The sequence below is a fragment of the Lepidochelys kempii genome, chromosome 1, assembly GCF_965140265.1.
Source record: "Lepidochelys kempii isolate rLepKem1 chromosome 1, rLepKem1.hap2, whole genome shotgun sequence".
NCBI lineage: Eukaryota > Metazoa > Chordata > Testudines > Cheloniidae > Lepidochelys > Lepidochelys kempii.
This window is the reverse complement of record NC_133256.1, coordinates 196,576,511-196,603,938: the sequence shown is the minus strand read 5'-3', so window position 1 is coordinate 196,603,938 and position 27,428 is coordinate 196,576,511. Positions and strand designations below refer to the sequence as shown.

Sequence of the window (27,428 nt, the reverse complement as noted above, 5' to 3'; positions counted from 1 at the left end):
CTTTCAAGCCTTGTGAGTTCGACTTTTAAAAGACTATTTTCAGTTTTTCTGGTATTGTAATATTACAAAACTATACCTTTCAAAACTTACTGAATTTTGGATTTGTAGATTTGACTATTTTTAGTGTTTTTTTCTAGGAGTTTTCCTAACAGGCATGTTTCCCATGCCACCGAGCCTCCCACTTCTCTCTGCTGAGGCTGTCTCTCCAATATTTCTACTTCAAGCTCTTGAAGTCTGAGCTGTGGCACCATCTCTTTTTATGCTGGGTTGTCAACTGTGCTGAACTATATGGTGCTTTTGTGGGCTGAATAAATGTCATTAGGATGAAAATCAAACATCTTTCCCATTTACACCATGTCTAGGTTAACAGGAGTTAAAGGCATATTGTACTTTAACACACTGCACCATATACGCCCCCTCTTCAAATGCATCTTTAGTAGGTTTGTAGTTTTTAGCAAAACTGATAAGCACGAGAGTTAAGTAAAGCATTATTCATGCAAAATAACTGTAGTGCATCTAAATACCTAAACAAGGGTGTTGCATATTTCTTAGTTGGTGTAGCCAAGCTTATTGCACAGAGCAGTGTTCCGTGTATCCCTAATAGTTGGTTCGTTAAAGAAATGGTAGGTAATAGACACCACCCTTTTAACTGTTTGCTATAATTGGAACCTTGACTGAAATTATCCAGACGGAAGAAACGCTTCTGAAAAATATTAAGAATAGGAAATATGGAAATGAGGGTGCAGGGGCAAAGTTATGCAAAGTAGAGCAGTAGCTGGTAGTCTGTAGAACCAAATCATTAGAAAACTATAGTTAGGGGAAGTCCTCCTATGTAAAGGAAGAATGGGATATGGTGATGTTGATGGATAACCTGTTCGCTAGAACCTGGCTGTATAAGACCTGATCTCCAGTGAATAAGCCTTAAGCATTCTATGGTGGGTACCTGGAGCTGCAAAGGTAAAGTCACAATACACAGACTATCACAGCAGACAGCTAAGAGGCCCAAATTCACAGCTACCATGTGTGAGGTGACTTTGGCCTGAGTTGTTCTCGCAGATCCTCATCTGCCCAATTGGTCTGTTTTAAACAGGAAGAGCAAGAACCTCAAGGAGTTTAATAGTTTGGGTGCACATTTGTTTTAATTACATTAAAATAGAAACCCAAACTGTATTCTATACAAAAATAGCCTTTTAAGCTTTCCATTCCCTTAAGTATCAGAGATCATCCTGTGGACTCCCTTGGTGGGGGCAGTGCTGTTTCCTCAGTTTTCCCATGCCTGGCTCTCTCTCAGCAGTGGTATAAGGGTCTGAACTAATCACTTAATCTCTCTCTGCCTTAAAGTCCCAAATGGCCTGGGACCATTCGCTACAATCTGGCTGGAACGTTTCAAATTGCTTGTTAGTCCACAGTGCCTCTTCTATGGCCGCTTCCCATGGGTCGATTTCATATTTCAAGGTGGGAGTGAGCAGTAGGTCCAGGTGGAGTGAGGTTGCTTCCAGGAGGCCGGTGTGCTGGGGGAGCGCATACTGCTGTTGTCCTTCCCCCCAGGGAAGGATGTGCCTGCGTTCACAGGTGCCCTGCCCTCATTCCCCAGCCCCATGAGGGGCACAGAACAGGGCAGCCTCACACCCCTCTTCTTTGCCCGCAACTCCTGCCCTCCGGAGCAGAGGACGTGGCTGCGCGCAACAGAACTACAACACCCAGCAGGCCCCAGGTGCGATCGTTTCCATTGCGCATGCGCCCTGCCCTCCCCCGTGGGTCTGTCAGCTGAGGCTGGGTTGGCCTGGGGCTGAGATGCTGGCGGCGCGAGGAGCCATGGCCAGTGAGTGACTCTCCCTCGTGGGGCAGGGGGGCCGACTGCGCCGCCCGTGAGTGCGCGTGCGCGGGGTGAGGGGTCTCCAAGAGCAGCTCCCACCCCGGAGGCGCAGGGGCGGGGGCGCTTCCTGTGTGTGCCTGTAATATCGGGTTCCCATCCCCCCGCACGGCCCAGGGGGCTTGGCTGCCTCTGGGAGGGACAATACATGTAAATCTACCTGCTGCCCCCCAGTCTCCTTCCCCCCATGGGGCTCCTGGCTTCCTGCTCCCCCACAGCACCTCCCTCTCTACCCCCTAACCTCTTCCCCCCCCATGGGGCTCCTGGCTTTCTGTGCCCCAACAGCACCTCCCCACTTTCCCTCCCAACCTCTTCCCCCCCATAGGGCTCCTGGCTTTCTGCTCCCCCACAGCACCTCCCTCTCTGCCCCCCAACCTCTTTCCCCTCCATGGGGCTCCTGGCTTTCTGCACCCCAACAGCACCTCCCCCCCTGCCCCCCAACCTCTTCCTCCCCATGGGGATCCTGGCTTTCTGCGCCCTAACAGCACCTTCCCCTCCGCCCCCAAACCTCTTTCTCCTCCATGGGGCTCCTGGCTTTCTGCGCCCCAACAGCATCTGGCTCTCTGCCTGCTTCCCCCACCAACCTCCTTTCCCTCGCCCCCCCATGGGGCTCCTGGCTTCCAGTTCCCACATAGCACCTCCCTCTCTGTCTGCTTCCCCCACCAACCACCTTTCCCTCCTCCCCATGGGGCTACTGGCTTCCGGCTCCAGCTGCCCGATGTGCCCGATCTGTCTCCCAGCCTGCCGTCTTTGGTACTTTTTTCCTCTCCTCTCTTCTCCCCTGGTAGACCACAGTCAGCTATGTGGTGGGAGGGGGAAAGTGGGTCTGAGAGTCTATAATCTACTTGAGTCTCATTGTGTTCTCTTCCTCTCACACCAAGTTCTTATTTTTTACTTTCAGTTGTATGGGATGTTGGATGCTGCCAAAGGCAGGATCCTGAACTAGATCATCTGATAATCTGATCGGGTGTGTTAGATGTTGATAATTTTAAGCCTTCAAACCATTTCACAGACTGTTACACTAAGGTTTGTGAAATATTAAAGGCACACAGGATTAAGCAGGCTTGTGCATTCTGCATTTAGCAACAGAGTGGTAGAAGGTTATTGGGCTATATATTGGTAGTTCTGAACATGAAGTGTTTTCAAAGACTTGGTCTCCAATTTGTTTAGCTTCTGATATTTCATAAAGCTGAAGGATGCTTTGTAGGGATGCAAAGATGAAGCAGGGTTGGCTTGTGCCGGCAGCTGAGCAGTCTGCATACCTGGAGACCTGAATCCATCCCTTATGATTTCTTTTGGTGTATTTTCTGTAGATGCCAAGACATAGAAAATTAATATAATTGTCTGTACTTCTATTAGTCTTCCATCTAAAGATCTTAATATGCTTAAGAACATTAATTTAATTTATGAAGTCTCATAACTCATAGTGAGGTAGGTAAGCTTTATTATCTCCATTTCACAAACTGAGAAACTGAGGGCACAGAAAGGTTAACTCAAGTGACTTGCCCAATGTTTCACAGTTTGGCACTTAAACACCATGCCAGGCTATTCAATTTCTGCACTGTGTACACTCTTGCTCTCTCTGTTATTCTGTCTGAATAACTGAGATTTTGTTGAGGTATAAAGTCTGTTTTTATTTCAGTGAGCAAATTTTCTAAAATTGTTTTCTGAACTTTCAGAGGAAGGGAGAGGAGTTGAGAACGCCACAAATTCTTGCCATTGTTAAACAGACTCTGAGGTCGGATGCATTCCTGTGTGTTTAAAAATTCATTGAAGTTTTATTTACTCAGTAAAACAAATATTAAAACAGCCTCCAGTGTGAACTGTGACATAGTGAGGATTTTATCATTTGCTTGACCTTTAGCACTCATGAGCTTGGCTAGTAATGGGTGACTGAAGGTGAAAGAAGGTCTTTGACTGAAGATATGTTACATTTTACAAGCAGCACAGCTGCAGGTACGCCATGGTAGCATAGACACTTGCTGCAGTGACAGGGTTTTTCTCTTGCTATAGTAAATCCACCCCCTAAGAATTCTTCTGTTGACCTAAGTGTGGGTATGTCTATACTACAAGCATTTCAGTAGCAGCACTGCCTGAGCTCTGCCACTGTAGTGTAGATACTTACTATAGCAACAAAAGAGGTTTTTCCATCACTGTAACAAATCCACCTCTCTAAGAGACACCACCTAGGTCAATGGAAAAATTCTTTGGTCAGCCTAACTGCATCTACAGTGGGGGTTAGTTCAACCTAAGTAAGGCCATGTCTATGCTTACAAGCTTACAGCAGTACCAATATAGCTGTGCCGATGTAAGCGCGCATGTGTAGCCATGTTATGCCGATGAGAGCTCTTCCATCGACATAACGCCAGTTCAACGAGAGTGCCTCCCGCCAACATAGCACTGTGCACACGAGCGCTTATTCTGGCAAAATTTATGTCACGGGCGTGTTTTTCACCCCCCTGAGCGACAAAAGTTTTGCCAACATAAGCGCTCGTGTAGACATGGCCTATGTGGCACAGGGGGCCTGAGTGTTGTAGCTAGGTCAACCTAAGTTTTAGGTGTAGACCAGGCCAGTATCTATACCACGGCTTAGGTCAGCTTAACTATGTCTTTCAGGGGTGTCAGTTTTTCACATCTCTGAGCAATGTAGCTAAGATGACCTAAGTTTTAGGTGTAGACCAGGCCTGACTCTTCTTGGCCCAGTCCTCTCTTCTCTGGGACCGGTTTTTGCTCTCTCTCACCTTTTTGAAGTGAGGTTTATCATTGCTCTTTCCTGACCCTGTACTTATCTTCCACAATGGGGATGGAAGGGGTGGGAGGCAGTTCTTTGAGGTATTTTTCTTCTCCCGGTTCTGGTCTATTTCCTTTCAATGTCTATGGGCATTTTTATTGTCAGTAGGCTGGACAAACGTTTTTCTGAAGCCTGAGTTGTTTTTTGCGAATACAGACTAACACGGCTGTTACTCTGAAACCTGAGTTGTTCTGAGACTCAAGCTAATGGTGGAAGGAATTCTAAAGAAAGCTAATGAACTCTGCATAACACTTGATTAAGGACTGGCTTTGTGGAGTGTCTGCTGGACTAGAAAAAAGCACAGTAAATAAAAGTCTGCTAACCCACATCATTCAGAGGACCCTGTTAAGGTGTCATCTAGTAGAAGTTCAAACAAGCACAGTTTTGCTTGCCAACTACACAAACTAACATTGCTGTGTAACTCCTGGGTCAATCTTCTGTCTTGATAGGGGTATAACTGAATTGAAAATGTGTTATCTTTACTGTTAGATATGTTTTTGCATTAATTTTGCCAAGGATGAGAGGGGGAAAGAAAGCCATTAATTTTGTATAAGACTTTGTGCTTAGCCCAAAATATGAGTTCACTATCTCTGTATACAATGCCAGTTCAGTTGACATGTTCCGAAAAGGTAGTTCTTAAGCAGAGGAGGTAGGCTGGGAGGGAAGAAGCAGACTCAGAAGAGACCAATTGTTGTGAAATGGATAGAAAAGACAAGAAAAACACCATTAGGACTGGCATCTGACCACTGCTAAACTGAAAGAGACAAGACAGGTGAGGTAATATCTTTTATTGGACCAACTTCTATTGGTGAGAGAGGCAAGCTTTCAGGCTCCACTGAGCTTTTCTTCAGGTCTGGGAAAGGTACTCTGAGTGTCAGAGCTAAATACAAGGTGGAACAGATTGGTAAGCATAAGAAGTTAACACATGTTGCAAGAAACAATTGCCCACTTCATTTTGAATGATTTCTTGCAATATGTGTAACTTTCCTGTACCTGAAGAAGAGCTCTGTGGCGCTTGAAAGCTTGTCTCTTTCACCAGCAGAAGTTGGTCCAATAAAAGATATTTCCTCACCCACCTTGTATCTCTCATCCTGGGACTGATATGGCTATAGCAACACTGCAAACACTATTAAACTCTCATTTTTGGACTCGTGCACTTAAAAGCTCCCCATTCCTTATACAGGATTTTCCCTGAGAACTTGGACAGAGCGTGGTCCGGTGTTTAGTGGGTTTCCTTCCTACGGGTCTGTCCAGTTTGAATTAACATTTGAGTTTATAGTTGTTAAACTGACGGAAGTCTTGGTGCTGTGCAGCTCCTACCTATTGGAAGAGCTGGTTGCCGCTCACATGCATGACTCCTCTTGGTACAGTGGTATCTCCAGAGGCAGCTGCAGGATCCTCCCCACACTTATTTGGAAGTGGTCTGTGTAGTAATTAAGTACATCAGGATAGGTGCAAATTTTATTATTTGTTCAACTCCTTTTTAAAAGCTCTAATTTATAAGTGTTTTAGCAAAGCTGCATTGGCTAATTATTTGTCTTCTCTGTCTTTAGACTTCCGTCTGGCGCTAATCCAACTTCATGTATCTACTGTCAAATCAGATAATCTGAACAAAGCTTGTGACTTGATAAGAAAAGCAACAGCACAAGGAGCAAAAGTTGTCGCTCTGCCTGTGAGTATTGACCAAATCTCAAACTATTATGCCACACCCCCCCCAGACACCTGTTTTTCTTGGGCCAACTGTGCACTAAAAAGTTAGGTCAACTCAACTATGTTGCTATGGGGTGTGAAAAATCCACCCCCTTGAGCAATGTAGTTAAAGTGACCTAATCCCCAGTGTAGACAGAAGAATTCTCCCGTCGTTGTAGCTACAGCCTCTCTGGAAGATGGGTTAACTTCAGCAATAGGAGAACCCCTCCTATCACTGTAGTGTCCACACTTAAGCACTACAGTGGTGCAGCTGCAGCGGTTTCAGTGTAAACATAGTCTTGAATTGGTCAAGTACTAATTTCTGTCTCATTCCTGGTATGCTAAGGTTCTCTGAAGTAATAGAGTTAAATAATAATGAGCCTTGTTAGGTGTTAATGTCACATGTAAGAAACTTAAGCGTACAACGAGAGTTGGCTGGAACTAGCAGGTCTTCTTTACATGGGGCCAGATTCTGATCTCCATTAAACTAATTTAAATCCAGAGTAACTCCATTAACTTAAATCAATTTACTATGGATTGATAATGGTGTAGTCAAGATGCGAACCTGGACCTTTTTGTTCGTTTCCTTTTCTGTTTTTCTTTTTGTCACTCTGCTGGTGCAGATGTATTATGTGCTGCAGCAGCAGAGAGAGAAGGTGGTTCTCCAAAAGAAGAATATTTCTACACAGGTGGGAGAACATGAGATTCCCATGATTCTGTGCCACATTCCCTTTTGCTTCTCTCTCCAAATGCACGCTCAGAATGAAGAAGTGAAACCAAATGGATTCAGATCTTTCTTGTGGCTCTTTAGTTGCAGAATTTCCTGGCCCTAACATTCATACAAAAAATGCCTTTTAAAACATGAGAGCTGTGTTTGCTCCCAGGAAGAATACACAGTTAAAAATAGGTTTTGAGACTTGCATCCAGCTAGGGAAATGTGTTCTGATCCAGATATTTCACCATCCTATGCTTGAACTCTTTTTTTGTGGTTGATCTCCATGGGCGGGGTCATGATTTCCTTAAAACCTACTAATGGCTCCTGATCTTTCTAATTTGTATCCTCTTACCCGGCCTTTTGCCTTCTTTTGTTCCTCATCTAAGGCCATGTCTATATGTACAGCGCTGCAGCGGCTGTTGCCGATGGGAGAGAGCTCTCCCGTCAGCATAAAAAACCCCATCTCTTTGAGTGGCAGAAGCTATGTCAGTAGGAGAAGCTCTCCCATTGTGCACACAAGCGTTTATGTCAGTGTAACTTACGTCGCTTGGGGGGTAGTTTATTCACACCCCTGATCGACATAAATTATGCCGACATAGGCTGAGTGTGGATATAGCCTAAGGGACAGCACTTGCAGCAGTGACTTTTCTAATGCATCTATGAGCTTTTTTCTCTTACAAGGCCTATGTGTTAATCCTCTGCTGGGCAATGAATGCAGGACTCAACAGTACAAAGTTCTTGGCAGAGTGGACTCTAAATCTAACTTTTTGATTGGAAACGTTTAGCTCTCCTATTATTCGGAGAGTAAGTGTTACAGGCAAACTTCCCTGCTCAGTTGTGCCAATGCAGCTCTCACATAACAAATACGACTTTTGATTTTGCTGTACTTGGCCTCCTACACTGAGTTTACCAAATGTTGGCTAGTTTTGCATGTGTGCAAATGCTAAGACCACCAGATTAATTTCTTTAAAGTGAAGGTGTAAGAGAGCATAGCTCACTGTGGGCTTGTCTTCCCGTACGGTGCTATAGCAGTGTAGCTGGACTGGTGCATCTGCACTGCCATAGCAGTACGTGAAGATGCTACTACATCAGGAGAGCATCTCCTGTTGACAGAGTTAATCCACCTCCCCAAAAGGCAGTAGCTATGTCGATGGGAGAAGCTCTCCTGTTGACATACCACTGTCTATATTGGGGGGGTGGGGGTTAGGTCAGTATAACTACGTCGCTCAAGGGCGTGGATTTTTCACACTCCTGAGCAACGTAGTTCTACCGGTATAGATTTGTTGTGTAGACCTGGCCTTGAATTGCTCATCAGTTGTGTCTGACAATTCCAAAGCACTGTACAAATGTAATTGAATTAAGCCTCATGGTACCACTGGGACGTAGGCAAAACATATTATTCCCTCACCATTTTTTTTTTTTTTTTCATTTTAAACAGATGGGGAAACTGGTACACAGAGAGCTGAAGGGACTGTCTCAGGTTCACATAGTAATTCTGTGCAGAGCTGGGCCCGGCACTGATGGCTGACTCCCGGTCTCGTGCTTACACAGCAAGACCACTTTCATCAGTCCTACACCCCTTCTAGTGGACTTTAGAGCTGCATTGGGCTGTTTGCCACGTGGCATAAAACATTTGACTTTGTGGGGAGAGGGCCACTGTTCTCATTACACATTGACTGCTTGTTAACTTTTTTCCCTTTCAGTCCTGAACAGAGAAATGTCAAGGCCAAAATCAAGTAATAATATTTATAAATAAATATTAAAAATTTAAATACAGCTGCAGCTGTTGCAATTTTGTTACAGCATTGAGTTATTGTATAACCCTATAACTTATCCCATTCTCACCGGTATGTAGCTCCTGTGTTACTCAGCTCCTCATTCTGGTGCTTTGATTCTTGTTGCCCTAGCAGCACTAGTTGGGTTGATAATATCAATATAATAGTAAAGATCTGCTATCCAAGGAGGAATCAGCAATGAGGGAAAAAAGGGTTGGGTTGTACAACAATTAGTCCAGTGTTGGCTCATGGGTTATAAGGCTGGAAGTGACCACTGTGATAATCTAGTCCAGCGTTTTCCAAATTGGGTATCGGGAGTGGGGCATGGACAGACATTTGAATTGCTCTCCACAGTCTCAGCTTTTTTTTTTTTAAAAAGTTAGTCTCTTGAGTCACAGATTGTTAAGGCCAGAAGAGACCACGATGTTCATCTAGTCTGACCACCTACATAGACATAGAACTTCACACAGTGATTCCTGCATGAAGCTACATAATGTGTGAATTTTCTAGATTGGTGACTTCAGCATTCATATATATGTCACAAAATTTTAGAAGGATATTCCAGTCTTGACTTCAAGACCTCAAGTGCTGGAGAATCTAGCACAATCCTTGGGCAGCTTTCCCAGTGATTAATTTACCCTGAGTGTTAAGAATTTGTACCTTGTTTCCAATTTGAATTTTTCTAGTTTCAACTTCCAGTCATTGGAGGTCAAAGGAGAGCAGAAACTTGGTCCAACTAACCAAAGGGTACATAACTCTCTCTCTGGCTGACAGTAAATCTTAGCGATGGACTAAGGACACAGCTTGCTGGGCAAATAGTATTTAACAGATTGCTTTGGAAGGCCTAGAGGAAGGAAAAACACCTTAGAAAATAACTTGTGTTTGTAAAAGCACTCTTTAGAACGTGGGCTATGTACAGCCACAAATTCCACAATGCTGATGGGGTCTTCAACCATAACTTTTCAAACTAGCCACTGGGGGGACCAGATAGCTTAGAGTAACAGTAACAGGAGATGTTTCAGAGTAACAGCCGTGTTAGTCTGTATTCGCAAAAAGAAAAGGAGTACTTGTGGCACCTTAGATACTAACCAATTTATTTGAGGATAAGCTTTCATGAGCTACAGCTCACTTCATTGGATGCATACTGTGGAAAGTTTAGAAGATCTTATATACACACAAAGCATGAAAAAATACCTCCTCCCACCCCACTCTCCTGCTGGTAATAGCTTATCTAAAGTGATCACTCTCCTTACAATGTGTATGATAATCAAGTTGGGCCATTTCCAGAACAAATCCAGGTTTTCTCACACCCCCCCCCCCCCCCACACACACACAAACTCACTCTTCTGCTGGAATAGCTTATCTAAAGTGACCACTCTCCTTACAATGTGTATGATAATCAAGGTGGGCCATTTCCAGCACAAATCCAGGGTTTAACAAGAACGTCTTGGGGGGGGGGGTAGGAAAAAACAAGGGGAAATAGGCTGCCTTGCATAATGACTAAGCCACTCCCAGTCTCTATTCAAGCCTAAGTTAATTGTATCCAATTTGCAAATGAATTCCAATTCAGCAGTTTCTCGCTGGAGTCTGGATTTGAAGTTTTTTTGTTTTAAGATAGCGACTTTCATGTCTGTAATCGCGTGACCAGAGAGATTGAAGTGTTCTCTGACTGGTTTATGAATGTTATAATTCTTGACATCTGAGTTGTGTCCATTTACTCTTTTACGTAGACTGTCCAGTTTGACCAATGTACATGGCAGAGGGGCATTGCTGGCACATGATGGCATATATCACATTGGTGGATGTGCAGGTGAACGAGCCTCTGATAGTGTGGCTGATGTTATTAGGCCCTGTGATGGTGTCCCCTGAATAGATATGTGGGCACAATTGGCAACGGGCTTTGTTGCAAGGATAGGTTCCTGGGTTAGTGGCTCTGTTGTGTGGTATGTGGTTGCTGGTTAGTATTTGCTTCAGGTTGGGGGGCTGTTTGTAGGCAAGGACTGGCCTGTCTCCCAAGATTTGTGAGAGTGTTGGGTCATCTTTCAGGATAGGTTGTAGATCCTTAATAATGCGTTGGAGGGGTTTTAGTTGGGGGCTGAAGGTGACAGCTAGTGGCGTTCTGTTATTTTCATTGTTAGGCCTGTCGTGTAGTAGGTGACTTCTGGGAACTCTTCTGGCTCTATCAATCTGTTTCTTCACTTCCACAGGTGCGTATTGTAGTTGTAAGAATGTTTGATAGAGATCTTGTAGGTGTTTGTCTCTGTCTGAGGGGTTGGAGCAAATGCGGTTGTATCGCAGAGCTTGGCTGTAGACGATGGATCGTGTGGTGTGGTCAGGGTGAAAGCTGGAGGCATGTAGGTAGGAATAGCGGTCAGTAGGTTTTCGGTATAGGGTGGTGTTTATGTGACCATCGTTTATTAGCACTGTAGTGTCCAGGAAGTGGATCTCTTGTGTGGACTGGACCAGGCTGAGGTTGATGGTGGGATGGAAATTGTTGAAATCATGGTGGAATTCCTCAAGGGCTTCTTTTCCATGGGTCCAGATGATGAAGATGTCATTGATATAACGCAAGTAGAGTAGGGGCGTTAGGGGATGAGAGCTGAGGAAGCGTTGTTCTAAATAAGCCATAAAAATGTTGGCATATTGTGGGGCCATGCGCGTACCCATAGCAGTGCCGCTGATCTGAAGGTATACATTGTCCCTGTCACGGTTCCTCCCCCACTCTGAACTCTAGGGTACAGAGGTGGGGACCTGCATGAAAAACCTCCTAAGCTTATCTTTACCAGCTTAGGTCAAAACTTCCCCAAGGTACAAAATATTACATCCGTTATCCTTGGACTGGCCGCTACCACCACCAAACTAATACTGATTACTGGGGAAGAGCTGTTTGGACGCGTCCTTCCCCCCAAAATACTTCCCAAAACCTTGCACCCCACTTCCTGGACAAGGTTTGGTAAAAAGCCTCACCAATTTGCTTAGGTGACTACAGATCCAGACCCTTGGATCTTAAGAACAATGAACAAGCCTCCCAACCCTTGCACCCCCCCTTTCCTGGGAAATGTTGGATAAAAAGCCTCACCAATTTGCATAGGTGACCACAGACCCAAACCCTTGGATCTGAGAACAATGAAAAAGCATTCAGTGTTTTACAAGAAGACTTTTAATAAAAAATAGAAGTAAATAGAAATAAAGAAATCCCCCCTGTAAAATCAGGATGGTAGATATCTTACAGGGTAATTAGATTCAAAAACATAGAGAACCCCTCTAGGCAAAACCTTAAGTTACAAAAAAGATACACAGACAGAAATAGTTATTCTATTCAGCACAATTCTTTTCTCAGCCATTTAAAGAAATCATAATCTAACACATACCTAGCTAGATTACTTACTAAAAGTTCTAAGACTCCATTCCTGTTCTGTCCCCGGCCAAGACGACTACAGACAGACACAGACCCTTTGTTTCTCTCCCTCCTCCCAGCTTTTGAAAGTATCTTGTCTCCTCATTGGTCATTTTGGTCAGGTGCCAGCGAGGTTACCTTTAGCTTCTTAACCCTTTACAGGTGAGAGGAGCTTTCCCCTGGCCAGGAGGGATTTCAAAGGGGTTTACCCTTCCCTTTATATTTATGACAGTCCCCAAATGTAAAATAGTTATGGGTAAGGACAAAGTCACAAAGTTCAGCCACCAGGTTAGCCGTGACATTATCGGGGATAGTGTTCCTGACGGCTTGTAGTCCATCTTTGTGTGGAATGTTGGTGTAGAGAGCTTCTACATCCATAGTGGCCAGGATGGTGTTATCAGGAAGATCACCGATGGATTGTAGTTTCCTCAGGAAGTCAGTGGTGCCTCGAAGGTAGCTGGGAGTGCTGGTAGCGTAGGGCATTTCAACTCAAGGTTGCTGATTCAAATTGTTACCAGATTGGGAAATATGCAGAAATTGTTACCATCTGTTTGGCCTTTGTTAAATGAGCTAGTGGTATCTCTTCAGTTTCCAGTGCAAAATTGTTCACATTAAACGACTATCAGGGTTGGTGCCAATTGTTAATCTTCCTCTGGCCTGTATATTAGCTTATGAGTAACCTCATAGGCCCTCAGATATTATGTTGATGAGGGCCATTTAAGTACCTAGATAGAGAGGTTTCAAAGGCCACACCTTCCAGTAGTGCTTTCAGATTTTAATTTTGTTTCTTTGTTTTCCACTTCTAGGAATGTTTTAACTCTCCCTATAGTACTAAATATTTTCCTGAATATGCAGAGAAAATCCCTGGCGAATCCACGCAGAAGCTCTCAGAAGTTGCAAAAGAGTGTGGCATCTATCTCATTGGAGGTAACTTTTTTTCTTAGTGTTTGTCTTCTGAGTTTAAATTCAGGTCTTAGTTTGGGAGCAGCACAAGCATTGCTTGTTTATTTGTGTAGCTGGATTGTCACTATATGTAATTGTTGGAAATCTGTCTTCTCTTCCTAATAAAGGATCCATTCCAGAGGAGGATGCTGGGAAGTTGTATAACACCTGTACTGTTTTTGGACCTGATGGTGCTATGTTGGCTAAGCACAGAAAGGTAAGAGAAGGTAGAAGCGTTTTGTTATCAGTGGGTTTTTCTTGATTTGGCTGTGGCTGATATTTGGCTGTGTTGTGTAGTAGTGATAGCTGCTTTGTTTTTAAGTCTACATCTAGGTTTCTAAAAGGAAGCCAACATCCACAGACTTCACAAATGAATATGAAGAACAAAAGAGGTAGTAGTTATGAGAATACATTGTGCTGTCATTTCATTATTATATATATGTAATTTTCATCTGAGGATCTAAAAGAACTTTAAAAGGGGGGGTTAATATATTTGTTTTACAGATGAGGTAGGTGAGGGGCAGAAAGGTTAATTAGCTTGCCCAGTGTGACATGGCAAATCAGTGTTAGAACTAGAGTTCACACTGAAGTCAATGGCAAACTTTCCATTGATTTCAATGGGGGTCAGGATTTTACTCTGCCTCTCATTCCATTGCTCTGTCTATCTACAAACCCATGCTGTCACTATTTTTGCTATTACTATAACTGTTTGTTGTAAATAGATTTTTGGATTAATTTAGCCTTTTTTGTGTTCATAGAAGTTTGGATTTTTATGTTCTTATTCACTATTTGGTGAACAATTACAAAGAGTTTGTCAACAAATTTAATCTGCTGGGTTGTTCGCAAGCTGTTCACTTCCGCTCTCTGCTGTCTATGGTGAGCAATAGGTCACCCAAGTCATACTTGTGTATTGTCTGCTCCCTGATTGGATGTTAGAAACTTTCTATACAGGACAATAGCAAATAATAGATCCCCTTGTTTGCACACAGATACCCTGGCTCCCATGAGAATACAAGTGTTTGTCTGAAGAACACCCATTGACCAAACACTTGTGTGAAGAATATCGTTTTCTTATGAATAGTGAATAACAAGAGGCGCACAAACATTGTCACATTGAACAGTAATTCAGAACTTGATTGAATTAGGCACTGTTCAGCTAGGTCTAGTATTCAGCCACTCACCTATTCTGTTGCCCAATACAACATAACTGCTGCACTTGGGCTACCCTGTTAGATGATGTCACTTTAAAGTTATTTTCTTTTCTTCATTATTTTTTTTTGTAGGTGTTGGGAATGTTTGTGTAGTTGGGTTTGTACTGGGAGTTGAAGCTTGTACTGGGCCATTATTTTTTTATTGTTTAATACCTGTGTAGCATAGCACCAAGAGGCCCCCCTTTTGCTAGGTAGAGGCAGAGCTGGTCTAAGATTTTTGGGGCAAAAGCCCCAGTCCTGCAATCACTTGTGCATGTGACTAGTCAGAATGAGTTTGATGGAACTTCTTGACTGTGGAAAGTTACTTGCCTGGGTAAGTTTTGCAGGATCGGGGTTAAGACCATGTTATCATAATTATCCTTCTCTTTGAACCAAGGTCTCAGATTTTACTTACAACTTCAATGTCAGGGTAATTTAAGTGTCTTTTAATATGTACATATCCCTTTGGAAGGTAGCTCATCTAATCTAATCTAGTATAAATGAGTGAGGACAGAAACTAATAAGTATAATTAAATAGAGGAACAGGTTGCCTATGGAGGTTATGGAATCCCCATCTTTGAAGATTTTTAAGAATAAGTTAGACAAACACTTGTTGGGGATGGCTAGGTCAGCAGTTCTCAAACTGGGCTGGGACCCCAAAGTGGGTCATGACCCCCTTTGAATGGGGTCGCCAGGACTGGCTTGGACTTGCTGAGGCCCGGGGCTGAAGCCGGAGCCCCACTGCCCAGGGCCGAAGCCAAAGCCTGAGGACCTCAGCCCTGGGTGGCGGGGCTAAGGTTGCAGGCCCCCTGCCTGGAGCTGAAGCCCTTGAGCTTCAGCTTTGGCCCCCCTGCCTGGAGCAGTGAGGCTCAGGCTTTGCTCCCCTCTCAGAGCAATGGGGCTCGGGTGGACTCAGGCTTCAGTCCCCCCTCCGGGGTTCGTGTAGTAATTTTGTTGTCAGAAAGGGGTCACGGTGCAATGAAGTTTGAGAACCCCTGGCCTAGGTATACTTAATCTGGCCTCAGCATGGAGGGATGGACTAGTCGTCCCTTCTAGCCCTACATTTCTATGATGAACAGAGTAGATAAAATCCTACTGCTATTTCTGAATGACTCTTTTCATGAAGAAATTAGAGAGCCCCAACAGGAGTTCTTTATTATTTGTTATGTCTTTAGCTAGTTTTACATAGTTTCTATTACTGCATCACACCAAAGACTTCATTTTATCTAGTAAGCAGTATTAAAAACTGGCATATGGATTAACTGGTGCACATTGTTTAAAAGGCATAGACGTTTTTTCAAATAGTTTAGGAAATGTATACACAAATCCAGGACAGGCTTTTGCGCTAAAAAATCTTGCCACAGTCCCAAAATACTAATTCAGTCTAAAAGAATATTTGGTTGTGATTCTGATAAGGCACTGGTCTAGGATAATAAAATAGGCTAGAGCCGTGGTTCTCAACAAGGGGTATGTGTATCCTTGGGGTTATGCAAAGGTCTTTCGGGAGTACACTCATCTAGATATTTGCCTAGTTTTACAACAGGCTACATAAAAAGAATTAGCAAAGTCAGTACAAACTACAGTTTCATACAATGACTTGTTTGTACCGCTCTATATACCGTACACTGAAATGTAAGTACAATATTTACATTCCAATTGGTTTATTTTATAATTATATGGTAAAATGAGAAAGTAAGCAATTTTTTTGTAGTAGTGTGCTGTGACACTTGTATTTTTATGTCTGATTTTGTAAGCAAGTAGATTTTAAGGGAGGTGAAGCTTGGGGGTACACAAGACAAATCAGACTCCTGAAAGGGGTACAGTCTGGAAAGGTTGAGAGCCACTGGGCTAGAGGATCCATAAGTTTAACATAGGCTCATACACAGTAGGGAGAAATCCTTGTTAATATCATTGTGCTGAATAATTTGTAAGGAGTGTCTTGGGTTATTTTTGAAACAGATTCATTTATTTGACATTAACGTTCCTGGGAAAATCCGGTTCCAGGAGTCAGAAACTCTGAGCCCAGGGGACAGTTTCTCTGTGTTTGATACTCGTGAGTATAAGAGAATCAGTTATCTTTCTAATGGGCCCTAATAAAATGACTGCAACCACCATCTTGACATTGTTTTACCGTAGCAGTAGTATTTATGTCAAAGTGTGCTACGCATTTGACAAACAGAGGAAGATAGAGAGTGCATTTTTCAAAAGCATCAAAGTCCTGTTATCAAATTAAGGAGCCTATCTCATTGGGAGTCAATGGGACTTAGGCTCCTAAATCTCCCAGATACTTATTGAAAAGTTTACCCATAGTCAAATCTATGATTTAAAAAGACAAAGACAGAGGGTGGTGGAAAGAGCTGCAACATCCAAACAAAATGATCTGAGCAGCGATAGACATGTATCATGTTGGTTCCATTCATTAAAGAAGATGGTTGTAATATTGTGTAACTAGAAGTCTTATACTTTAGTTGAACAAAAGGGTGAATTCTGTTTTTGTAGGGCCTCGTTTGGAGTGTTACACATGCCATGATCTGTATTTATAAATACAGTGGTATCTCACAGGAGTGATGTTGGTTTGTGGAGCCCTGGCTTTGCTCTTGTGGTTTGGAGTTCTGGTTCCATAATTCCCAGTTGCCTGTTCACAGATGGTGCCTAGACTACTGTAAGATTTCCTCTCCAATTGGAATGGAAAGAATGAGAAAAGTAATTACTGAAGCAGCTTTTCTGTGAGTGCTCAGTATTTCCATAGCACATACTGGCAGTTTACAAAATTAGTTTGAACAATGGAATCATTTTATTTAGGTCGTTTATATGGGCCTCATTACGCCCAAAAGTTGTCTTTGAAAAAAATAAACAAAGTGTTGGACTAGAGCTGACAAATTATATCCTGTGAGGATGGCATGGTAGTGGAGATTTCAAATTTTCAGCTAACATAGCAGAAAGTCCCATGTGATTTGTTTTATATCCACTCCCAAGATGACTTGCTGCCTTAGGTGATGCTTGCACTTGCTATAATCCCCACCAAAATTACCCTGTCCCATTAACTGAGCTCTCTCCAAATTATCAAATATCCCTTGGGCTGTGGTCATCTTCTTGCAACACAATGGGTTGTGTATGGGAGAAATCTCTTAGCAACAACTTTGTTGTTGTTTCAGTGCATGTAGTTTGTGTTTTTTCTTTCCCATCTGTGTGCGTCATTGAGAAGTTGATCAATAATTTTTGAGAAGATACCTATAAAACCAGACAGAGACATAACATGACAAGCTTTTAGTGGATATAGCTGCTTGATAAGGCAGATGTGACAGGGACTTCTTTCTATTCCCTAAAATAACTAACAATATCCACATTTTAAAAAAGAAAATTCTCAGACTGGTGCACTTTCTTGGGTAACACTTGCAGAAATTCACTGCAGGTACAGTGGTTGCAGATAAGAAAACACATGTCTAAAATCAGTGCACGTTTTTTGTGGTGGAAAGTATTGTACAAGAGCTTTCGTGATTGATGGATGAAGACCTGAGATTCCCTTCCTGCATTCAGCATGACAGTGACTTCTGTTTTGTGTCTCTTCTGTTTTGGGAACAGCATACTGTAAAGTGGGACTGGGGATCTGCTATGACATCCGATTTGCTGAGCTTGCTCAGATCTACGCACAGAAAGGTGAGGAAGTGTTGCTGAGTAAACTTGCCCAGATTTTGTACAGCAGAGGCTTGCCATTAATTGAGAGGTGACCCATCCATACAGAACTGTTTCAGAAAAAGTGTTTCTTGCTGTTCAATACACAGCTGCATACATAGGGTCAGACCCCATGATTATCCACAAACTGCATAGATAGCATCAGGAATAGCGCTCATGAGGTTCTGGTCCAAAAATACAGCTATCTGCTTGGCTAGTCAAAGGAGCAGTGTCTCTCATTGAGACAGTAGGGAGGCTCTGGTCCTACATGAATACATCAGAATATCAAAGATTGATGCATGCACCTATCCCTGTGAGCCAGTGCACAAAAGTATTCCCTGTGGTTTACTTGGTATAAGTGCATATACATACCCCTTTGTGGAGGTTCTGCATATTCTAACCTGTTAGGGATACTGATGTCTTTAAGTAAATACATTCAAAGGAACTTCCTCTCCTTTCCTCTTCTCTCCCAGCCCAGCCACACTGTCCCCCCCCCCCCCCCCGGCTATGTGCCAGGGTTGATTCCCAGGCACTCAGCTACTGGGGAGGATGGAAAGTTCCTGACTTAAGGGAAGCAGGACAAATCAGGACTCTTAGGAGGAACTGGTCCTGCTTTACCTCCCCGCATGCTGCAAACTACCCTCCAAAAGCCAGATTTGGGGGAGGGGAGTGAAAGGACTGCATGGCTCATGACATAAAAGGGATGATGCACATCTTCATATAATGGTCTCTCTTCCCTTTCTTGCATGCTTTGATGAGCAGTGAAATAGTTAATAATGTTGCCATTTTAAAATGTTAGTACTGGGTTTCAGAATCATTGACCCATTGAGATAAATCAGGCTGTTCATGTCTCTGGGCTGTCACTTTAGGCTGTCTGCAGAGTCCAAGCATCTGATATTTGCTGCACAATATGAAGGTTTTCTTCACAACCATAAGGAGAAGAGACTTTCTCCTCTTTAAGGGAGAACTTAGATTCTGGAGAACAAGATGGCAGCTGCAACAGAAAGATACCAGTTCACTGAGTCACAGTGAACTGGACCAATTCCTCCCTGGCCTGGCTTTTGAAAGGGATGTGGAGGAAACAGGTCACATGAAGAGGTGAGGCTAAAGAGGAATAGTCCTGGATCTTGAGGTTGCCAGGGTGGGGAGGCACTGAGTTTAGCTGAGAGGATCCTGTACAGGAAATCTGAAGAGGACAATATTCTATCCTTGGAGGAAAGCACATCTGTTATAATATCTGGGGAGTGCTCCCAGAGGATGATAGGCAGCAAGCCTGCTGCCAGGCTGCTGTGAAGAGTCAATACCCCCTACACTTCCCAACTGTGTCATGGCTTTTAGCTGACTTGTCCTGTCTTTAATTACATTCATGCAACTTACAAACTTTAGACAATGTAGAAGTTAAAGGCCAGTGACCTACAAAGCATTTTAAAAATGAGAAAATATATCACTCCACGGTGACTGCAGCTGATGGAAGAACGTTGGGCCTTGTGCTACATACAGGAGAGAACTGGGTTTGTTAACAAGTCATGACAGCTGGGATCAGCCCTAGTAGTCCACATTTCTCTAGTGCCTTCCCTCTGAGGGTCTCAAAATACTTTCAAAATATTGATTTGATTTAGCCTCACAGCACACCTGAGAAGATGTATTGCCTACAGATGGGTTAACCAAGGCACGCAGACATTAACTTACTTGCCCAAGACCACACGGGAAGCCTTTAGCTAAGCGAGGACTAAAGCCCTGATTGCCTGTTGCTCAGACCATCCATCCCTGCCTATTACTTGGCAATAAATATAGCACTGAGCAGCATTGGTTTTGAGTGTCTAAACACCAGCTGCCCTCTTTTATTAGAAGGTGGGCCAAGTTTTAATAGCTAAGTACAAGTCAGATTCGTGGTGATCGAAGTGGTCAGGTAGCCTGTGCTGGCTGACTCCTAAAGCCACTACGCTCTTTGACACAACTTACCTGATTGACTGTGCATATTTCAGTGGTGCAGGGAAACTGCAGCTCTGAACTGCGATAACCATGCTTCCCCCATGACCATTCTTTTGTTATCTTATAATACCGAGGCATTCTTTTTTAACCAAGGTTGCCAGCTGCTAGTGTATCCGGGGGCTTTTAATATGACAACTGGACCAGCCCACTGGGAACTGCTGCAAAGAGGACGGTAAGAACTAAATAAAAGCCTTTCCCTCCTCTTCCTGAAAGGGATTGTTGAACTGACTCAGAATTTTGTTTTTAAACTGTATTATTTAATAAACAACTGGGCTTTGGTGTCACATGATTCTTTCTATCCTAACTCCCTTATGTCTGATAGGCCATACACAGCACCAAATCATTCCCACCATCAGTAGGAAAACTCTAATACTTCAGTCGTGATATAAACACCTTTGGGCCAATCTCTCAGATACCAAGCTCTGAGAAAGCACTTTTCATCTGTACACCTCCGAGTGCTTTACACAGAGAGGTAACCCAGATGGGGAAGCTTGAGGCACTGAGAGGGAGAAAGGGGTTAATTCTAAGAGTTGCTTGCTGTGATTTTTCCCAAGATCAAGCTGAGTCAGTGAAAGTCAGGAACAGAACCCATATCTCCTGAATCCCAGCACCGCTTAGTCACTTAGTTGGCATGTTGGCTCCTGTGTTACTGTCTAGATCCTGAAATGTAGGCAGTGGTTGGGATTCAGACTGAGTGTGATTCAACCAGCCATCCCTATTGAGCAAAGGACTTAAACTGGCATTAATGGGAGTTTAAATGCTTTGTGCCATTCAATCTGGTCCACTTGGCGTATAGAGATTTCTCCCATCCTGAGTCTCTGGATTTTTGCCTTGCTGACCTTCATGTTATTTATGGTTTTGGCTATTTTGTATTTCCTAAAATGCAGCAAGATGGAAAATCCACATCACCTCTTTGGCATAATTTTTCCTTCCCTTCTGTTTGTTTTTTTCAAATGCAGCGAATCTGTGGTGTACAAAGATGTGGACAGTAATTTTTTCTTGTCCTTCTTTGAATGCAGAGCGGTTGATAACCAAGTCTACGTGGCTACTGCATCTCCTGCTAGGGATGAGAAAGCATCTTACGTTGCCTGGGGACACAGCACTGTAGTAAACCCATGGTAAATGGAGAAGAATAACTGAATTTTTCTGCTAACCAAACTTTAAGGGATACTGTCAAACTTCTGTCTGAAAATGTTTCTACCTACTCTTAAAAGTATCATCTAAGATTCCTTTAACTGAAAATGACACACAGTTCTCTACTCTATTTTTACCATTAACTTTATGCATCTGACAGCACCTTATGTATAGCCACTTTGCTCTTTGTGGGGGTTTTTCACATAGCAAAAAGGAACGGAGAAACTTAGATAAAATGTGGTTGTAAAAAGACAGAAATTGTCTGGAGAATTCAGAGGTAGGGATTAGGCACCTGGGATTACTTCACCGATAAAAAAACATAGGCTGGATTTCAAGTTGTTCTTGTGTCCATCTAAGGAAATCTGTCATTAGTTTAGTTCCTTAAGCTAATACCCAGCGGAATTGTGAAATAGCCATTAAAAGCAGGATAGTAAGAATATTTAACTTCCTGTGAGCTTGTGCAGCCTTTTTCTAACTAACTGACAGCCAAGTTATATTTTTCCTTTAAGTGTAACAAAAAGACTACAAAAATAAAATTACTGCTCAGTAGAAATATTTTAAAGCTAAAGGGAAGCAAACCTTTTACCGCAATGTGATCATGGCTGCTTAGACCAAACAAACTGGGTTTGGGTGAGTGATCAATATCCAATAACAAATAGGTTTAAAGTTTTCCTCTGAATATAACTGGAGCTGCAGTTGGCCCTTTGAAAGCTTTTTACCTGGATTAAAAACTAATCTCAGTGTATCAAACTCTGCATCATCCACTCTCTAACTAGCTTGATAGTTTTAATTTTATTTACAGAGAAGAGAGAAAGATCCAGTTAAAAAACAATTGAGTATATACCATAGTCTTGGGAAGGATAAAACAATATATTCAAGTTGATTATCTCATCACATTCCACAAGAAATCTACTCATTTACGTGACACTTACGATAATTATCTGTATAAGAGTATTAAAAACCAAACCACCATTCAGAAAAGTCGGACTATGTGCAGAGTATTATGTGGTTAATTCCAAAGCTGAATCACCTTGGGAGCTGTCTACTAGAAACTCCTTAACTAGAGCTTTACAAGGCTTTGGCATCATAATCAAAGAATAAAATGAACTTGATCTTTGAGACAGAATTAGCAGGGTGTAGACCAGATAGCTCAGAGTGTATTCCATAAGCAGCAGTTATTTTCATCGATGAGCCTGAGTAGCTTTGGGTAAAATCAGGAAAAATATGTAACCAAGAATCTTTCTAGGCAATAGTTACCATTTTTCTTCCAAATAATTAACTCCATTCATGTTACTCATCAGCTAGAAAACTGCATTCTAAGTTTTCGTGTAAAGCTGAAACCTGTTTATCTGATTGTTGGTGCCTCAGCCCTTTCACTCAGCACATAGTAATGCCTTTGCAGCTAACAGCAGAGATGGTGAAAAAGAAGTGTCTAGGATCAGTAATGTTTGTTTGTTAATCCGGACTTTAAAATATGCCTGCCTGGCTCCTTGCAATAACACACTAGTAGAATCTGAGATGGGAAGGACTTTTAGCTAGTCAACCCCCAGCATGAGCAGTAGTGCTGGAGTATCAGGGGGCAGCCGTGTTAGTCTGTAGCCACAAAAACAACGAGGAGTCCGGTGGCACCTTAAAGACTAACAAATTTATTTGAGCATAAGCTTTCATGGGTAAAAACCTCACTTCTTCAGATGCCAGTATTGCTGGAGAATATCTGATGCTAAACTGATCCTACAGATAAACTTTGCCTGTGTAGCAAAGACCATTTTTTTCTCCATATAAAGTACTTTTAGATATATAGATTCAATGCTGGTTTGTCTACAGAGGATCCCTTCTTAACAAGAGCTATGTACAGCCTTATTCTACTAGAGAACTTGAACCTTTGAAATGTGAACTCTTTTTTACTTCAGATTGAAGTGGTGCAATGCATTCATGCTAGCCATCCTGTTTTGGTGCTCGCACACATCCATCCACTTGACTCTGTTGCAATGGTATGTTCTTCTAAGTACCTATCCTGCAGCTCCTTAAAGTGGTGGATTGTGGGAGATTGCTTAAGGTCTTGTGCCGTGTCCAGGAGGCTTCTGGGAGTGGGAGATCAAAAACCTGCTGTCTGCTCTGACACTGTAGTGGTGCAGAATGACATAGTGAGGAATACAGGAGTGCTGAGACCTACTCAGGGCAAGTGTTAATCATCAAAGTGCGGATACAATTATGGAGGGGAATCTAATGAGGGGCAGTCTTCATAAAGCACTGCAACTCCCGAATGACTTGCAATGTGTGCATTATGCTTGCTGATTTTTTAAAAAAAATCTTCTGATCCAATTTCTCAGTCTTATTACTTAGATTCATTTTACATGTTTCTCAGTTAAAACCAAGTGCCCGTGGTATGCTCGAATCTGAAAGTGCTGTACAGTAGGGGGAACATTCTACTTTTCAGGCTCCCTCAGTCCCAAGAGAACTTGTGGGTGTGACCATGACCATGTGCTTAGATTAACTCTTAGATTGTATAGTGGGGGGACAGGGACCATCTTTTTGTTCTGTGTTTGTACAACACTCAGCACAATGGGGCCCGGGGGCCCGACAGGCTCCTAGGTGTTCCTGCAGTACAAATACTAAATAAATATTGTTTAATTTTGCAGGGGGGAAGTCATAGCCAAAGCTGGCACTGAGGAAACTGTTATCTACACAGATATAGGTAAGCCACTGGGGTTTTTTTTGTTCTTTCTTCCCCACCAAAAAAAGAGGAAAAGAGAAACTGGAGTCAGTGAGGCTAAACCACAGGTCCCCAAACTGTGGGGTGCGCCCCCCTAGGGGGCACTGAGGGGGCCCAGGCCAGCCACCATGGGGGACAGGAAGTGCCACCCAGCTCAGCTCCTGGCTCCAGCTGCTGACCCTGCACCCAGGATCCCAGCTGCCAGCCCCAGCCTCAGCCCCCTTACCCCTGTCTGCGTCCCCCTCTCCAAGAGCTGTGGCCCCACAGAATGTGGGGCGGGGAGGGTGAACATGGGGGGACAGGAAGTAAGAAGTTTGGGGACAACTGGGCTAAGCAGACCAAAACCCTCTGTAAGCTGGGCATCCTTGGGCTCATCTGACCCTATGCATTTAGATGTGGTATGTTCAAGTTTTATTTTCCTGTTTCTAAAGCCTTTCTGGTGAAAGGTGAGAGCCTCGTGGCCGGCCCTCAGCTTCAGAAACTGAAGGCTTCTAGTCATTCACAGAAACTGGTATAACACGGGTAGCAGCAATGCCAGACCCTGCCAATCTGCCTCAACACCGACCTGGAAGGCTCTCCTCTAGGGGCAGAGGGAGCTCAGTCTCCATGAGCCATTCAGTCCTTAGCCTCTCTGCCAAGACCACTATATATGGTGCCTAGCCTTATCTGTGCCTTCTGGGGAACAGCTCCGCAACTCGACAGGCAATACAAGCGCTCCCCACTAGGCCTAAGTAGGCCCAGCTATCTCTCTACGAGTTTGGGATAGGCACCCTCCGACTGGCACCCTAGAGTGTCCAGCCCTATCCCCCTGGACACTCGCAGTATTCAGCTTCGCTACTTCCAAAGAAGCAGTGCACCCCAACTTATCAGTTACACCTCCGATCACTGCTCTGCTTAACACACAGCACTTACGTTTGTAGTGAAAACAAGTAAAAGTTTATTTAATGAAGTATAGTGTGCGAGCACAGCAATTGAAGTGGCAGCAGGTTAGAAGTATTGGAAACAAATGGCTACATAGAAAATCATAACACAGATTCTAGAACCTAGACTTACTTAACTGGAGACTTTCCTGTCTTCGAGAGAGCAAAGCTCACGCAAAGTCCTTCCAACATTTTACAGCCTGGGTTGGTTGTGATCTTCCATTCGTGATACAAATCACGCTGCCCGTTTGCTGCCTCGGTGAAGGATCCAGCATGTCTGTTTGCACCCCAGACATATCAGAACAAGCCTTACTGGTAAACCGGATCTCCCCTTTTCCCCCCAACTTATTTTGTAAATTTCCTCCCTTGAAGATTTCACAATCTCTTGATCAGCATTTGGCTCAGTATGCAAATAGGCATCCAGTGTGAGACATATGGTGCTCAATACATACGTGACCAGCGAGAGGGACAAGCATATTACCCCCTGCTTTAAAGAAACCTGTCCTAGACGTGTCACCACCTGGGTACCTGCCTTCCAAACATAATTTTTAATATAGACACAACTCCTTAAGTATTATCTGTCCATGCCTTTTGCAGTGATTATGATGGCTACTGGCTCTGAATGGAAACCCCACAGGCCATCCTTTAGTGAATTATTATGCATATATCTGACCCCAGGGATCCCTGTGAAACTCTCTGCACCATGCCCTCTGCCATTTGGCACCAAGAGATTTTTGGGTCACAGCGTCAGTTGTGATGATGGTTTTTGTGATCTAGCCATTGACCATCCACAAAATGCACAGGCCCAGATTGGTCAAACCCATTCAGACAAGTTCCTGTTTACCTGACTTGTACAAGTCAGATAATGTACATATCTCCTGCCTTGCATAAGCATCAGGCTCTGTGTTTGTGCACGCAAGTCAGGTGTACACAAATGCATGCAGGTTTGAAAATCTCACTAATCCTTTTTCAGTTCCTCCAGCTCTGGACAGTCCCTTTCTCATGGATGTTTGTGTACAATGTGGTGCACGTGCTTTTTTCCAAGTATCAGTTGGAGTTTGTCTGAACAATTTAACTTTTCACTTTTTACAGACCTGAAGAAGCTTGCAGAAATCCGCCAGCAAATCCCCCTTCATACTCAAAAGCGCTCAGATCTTTACAGCGTAGAGGCAAAGAGAGAGTGAGGCTTCATGCATACAGCTCCATGCTCTTCAAAACTCAGCTTGAGAGCAGCTCCTTTGACATTTGCTTGTATCTTCAGACGGAACAAGACCGTAAAATAATCATTTTCGCAAACTACGACTGACCTTGCATCCAATACCATACTGTTAAGCAAAAAAGCACATGCTGGTCTAATTCTGAAATGAACCCTAAGTGAAGCTGAATAGAGGTGGCTTGTGAGCTGGCTTTTCTCTCCTTTCATACTTTAGCTATTTCCTGGTACTTTACAAAGCCATGAGTTACTGCTGGGGCAGAGACTGGTGACAGACTAGGCTCCCAACTCAGCGATAGCTTTGCATGCAGCTTTTGAACACTGAACCTTGTCTAGCTGAGGAGGAATGCTGGCCAGGACCCTGCACTTTCTGAAAGTGCCATGACGCTTTTAGTTTCTACCCAAACGATTATTGAAGGTTTAGTATCTCAACTGTATTGGATAGGAGTGAGTCCTGCAATGAGGCTTGAACCCACTGTTTTGTGGTCCAGAGGTATGGCTAACACCGCCCCACTGACACATACCGAAGTTATATTTTCTGTATGCAATGATGTAAAATCAAAGGTGTTTCTTCTGTGCCTGTCACTGTCGTATCTAGGCATCAGATTAATAACTGACTTTTCTTCTCCTTCCTTTCTGCCCTGTGCATCCCAGCCCATGCATAGAGGATACCTTCCTACTACCATTTGCTGCTCCTTGGAAGTTCTCTAGCACTTGCCTCTGTCTTCCTGCCTCAGGTTCTCTCTGGAGCCTATTGCTGTCGGCCCTTAGCTGGCTGCAGAGTGGGAGGGAGCTGCCATTTTATGCAGGATCCTTGCAACTGTGTTCAGCATCAGTATTTACCAAGTTAATTTTTGCACTGTTCTTTATATTAAACACACTATTATTCTAGGCTGGTGCTTGTGTTTAATGCAACAAGAGGAGCTGGCGTGGATTCTTCTGCAACCTGGTGGTGGTGGTACAGCATCCTTTTGACAGGCTATAATAAACTCCAGTTAAACAAGATTGTGACTTTAGATGGCTCCTGGAATATCTTACCACCTTGCAATGTACAATAAAGCACTGATCAGTAGCCCTAATAGAGGGTGTGATCCTGCACCCCTCTGGGTGTGGAATTCCCTCTCATGGGGGAAGGGATTGCATGATTGGGCTTGTTTTAAATTGCAGATAATTAAAGCAAAACTAATATGTAAACAAGTGTCAGGGTAGCAATTTTGGTAAATAGGGTTAGTGGAAAATCTGTAATAACTCCCCTCAAGAATGTGGGACACCCAGGATGAGAGAGGAGGTCATCACGCCACCTCCTCTCCCCCCCTCATCATATTTGCTTTGGTCTCCCTGACTTCTGGAGTTCTCTGGACAATCTAGACCCATTCCCTTGTCACTTTAATAGCTACTTCTCAAGAGCTTGT

The 27,428-nt window shown here is 43.4% G+C and overlaps 2 protein-coding genes across 4 annotated transcripts in view; both read left to right on the top strand.

Moving 5' to 3' along the window:
• Positions 1-6,292, top strand: part of TBC1D23 (TBC1 domain family member 23) — a 64,882-nt gene extending 58,590 nt beyond the window's left edge. For all 3 annotated transcript variants that reach the window (XM_073307586.1, XM_073307592.1, XM_073307603.1), the window contains one exon: positions 6,218-6,292. The gene's annotated coding sequence lies outside the window, so the exon portion shown is untranslated. The remainder of the gene's footprint in view (positions 1-6,217) is intronic.
• Positions 1,718-26,907, top strand: NIT2 (nitrilase family member 2). The gene is made up of 10 exons (XM_073307710.1): positions 1,718-1,822; positions 6,218-6,336; positions 13,047-13,167; positions 13,311-13,399; positions 16,332-16,425; positions 17,955-18,029; positions 20,130-20,208; positions 21,056-21,154; positions 23,810-23,865; positions 25,896-26,907. Exons 1-10 carry the CDS (start codon positions 1,795-1,797, stop codon positions 25,985-25,987), a joined length of 852 nt encoding a protein of 283 aa, XP_073163811.1. The 5' UTR covers positions 1,718-1,794; the 3' UTR covers positions 25,988-26,907.
• Positions 26,908-27,428: the final 521 nt, after the last annotated feature.

Bases quoted from the DNA above. Each gene is read 5' to 3' on its own strand.
- NIT2 (XM_073307710.1), top strand. From the start codon at position 1,795: ATGCTGGCGGCGCGAGGAGCCATGGCCA. The intron at 1,823-6,217 runs GTGAGTGACTCT...CTCTGTCTTTAG, and splicing joins GGCGCGAGGAGCCATGGCCA to ACTTCCGTCTGGCGCTAATC. The intron at 23,866-25,895 runs GTAAGCCACTGG...CACTTTTTACAG, and splicing joins TGTTATCTACACAGATATAG to ACCTGAAGAAGCTTGCAGAA.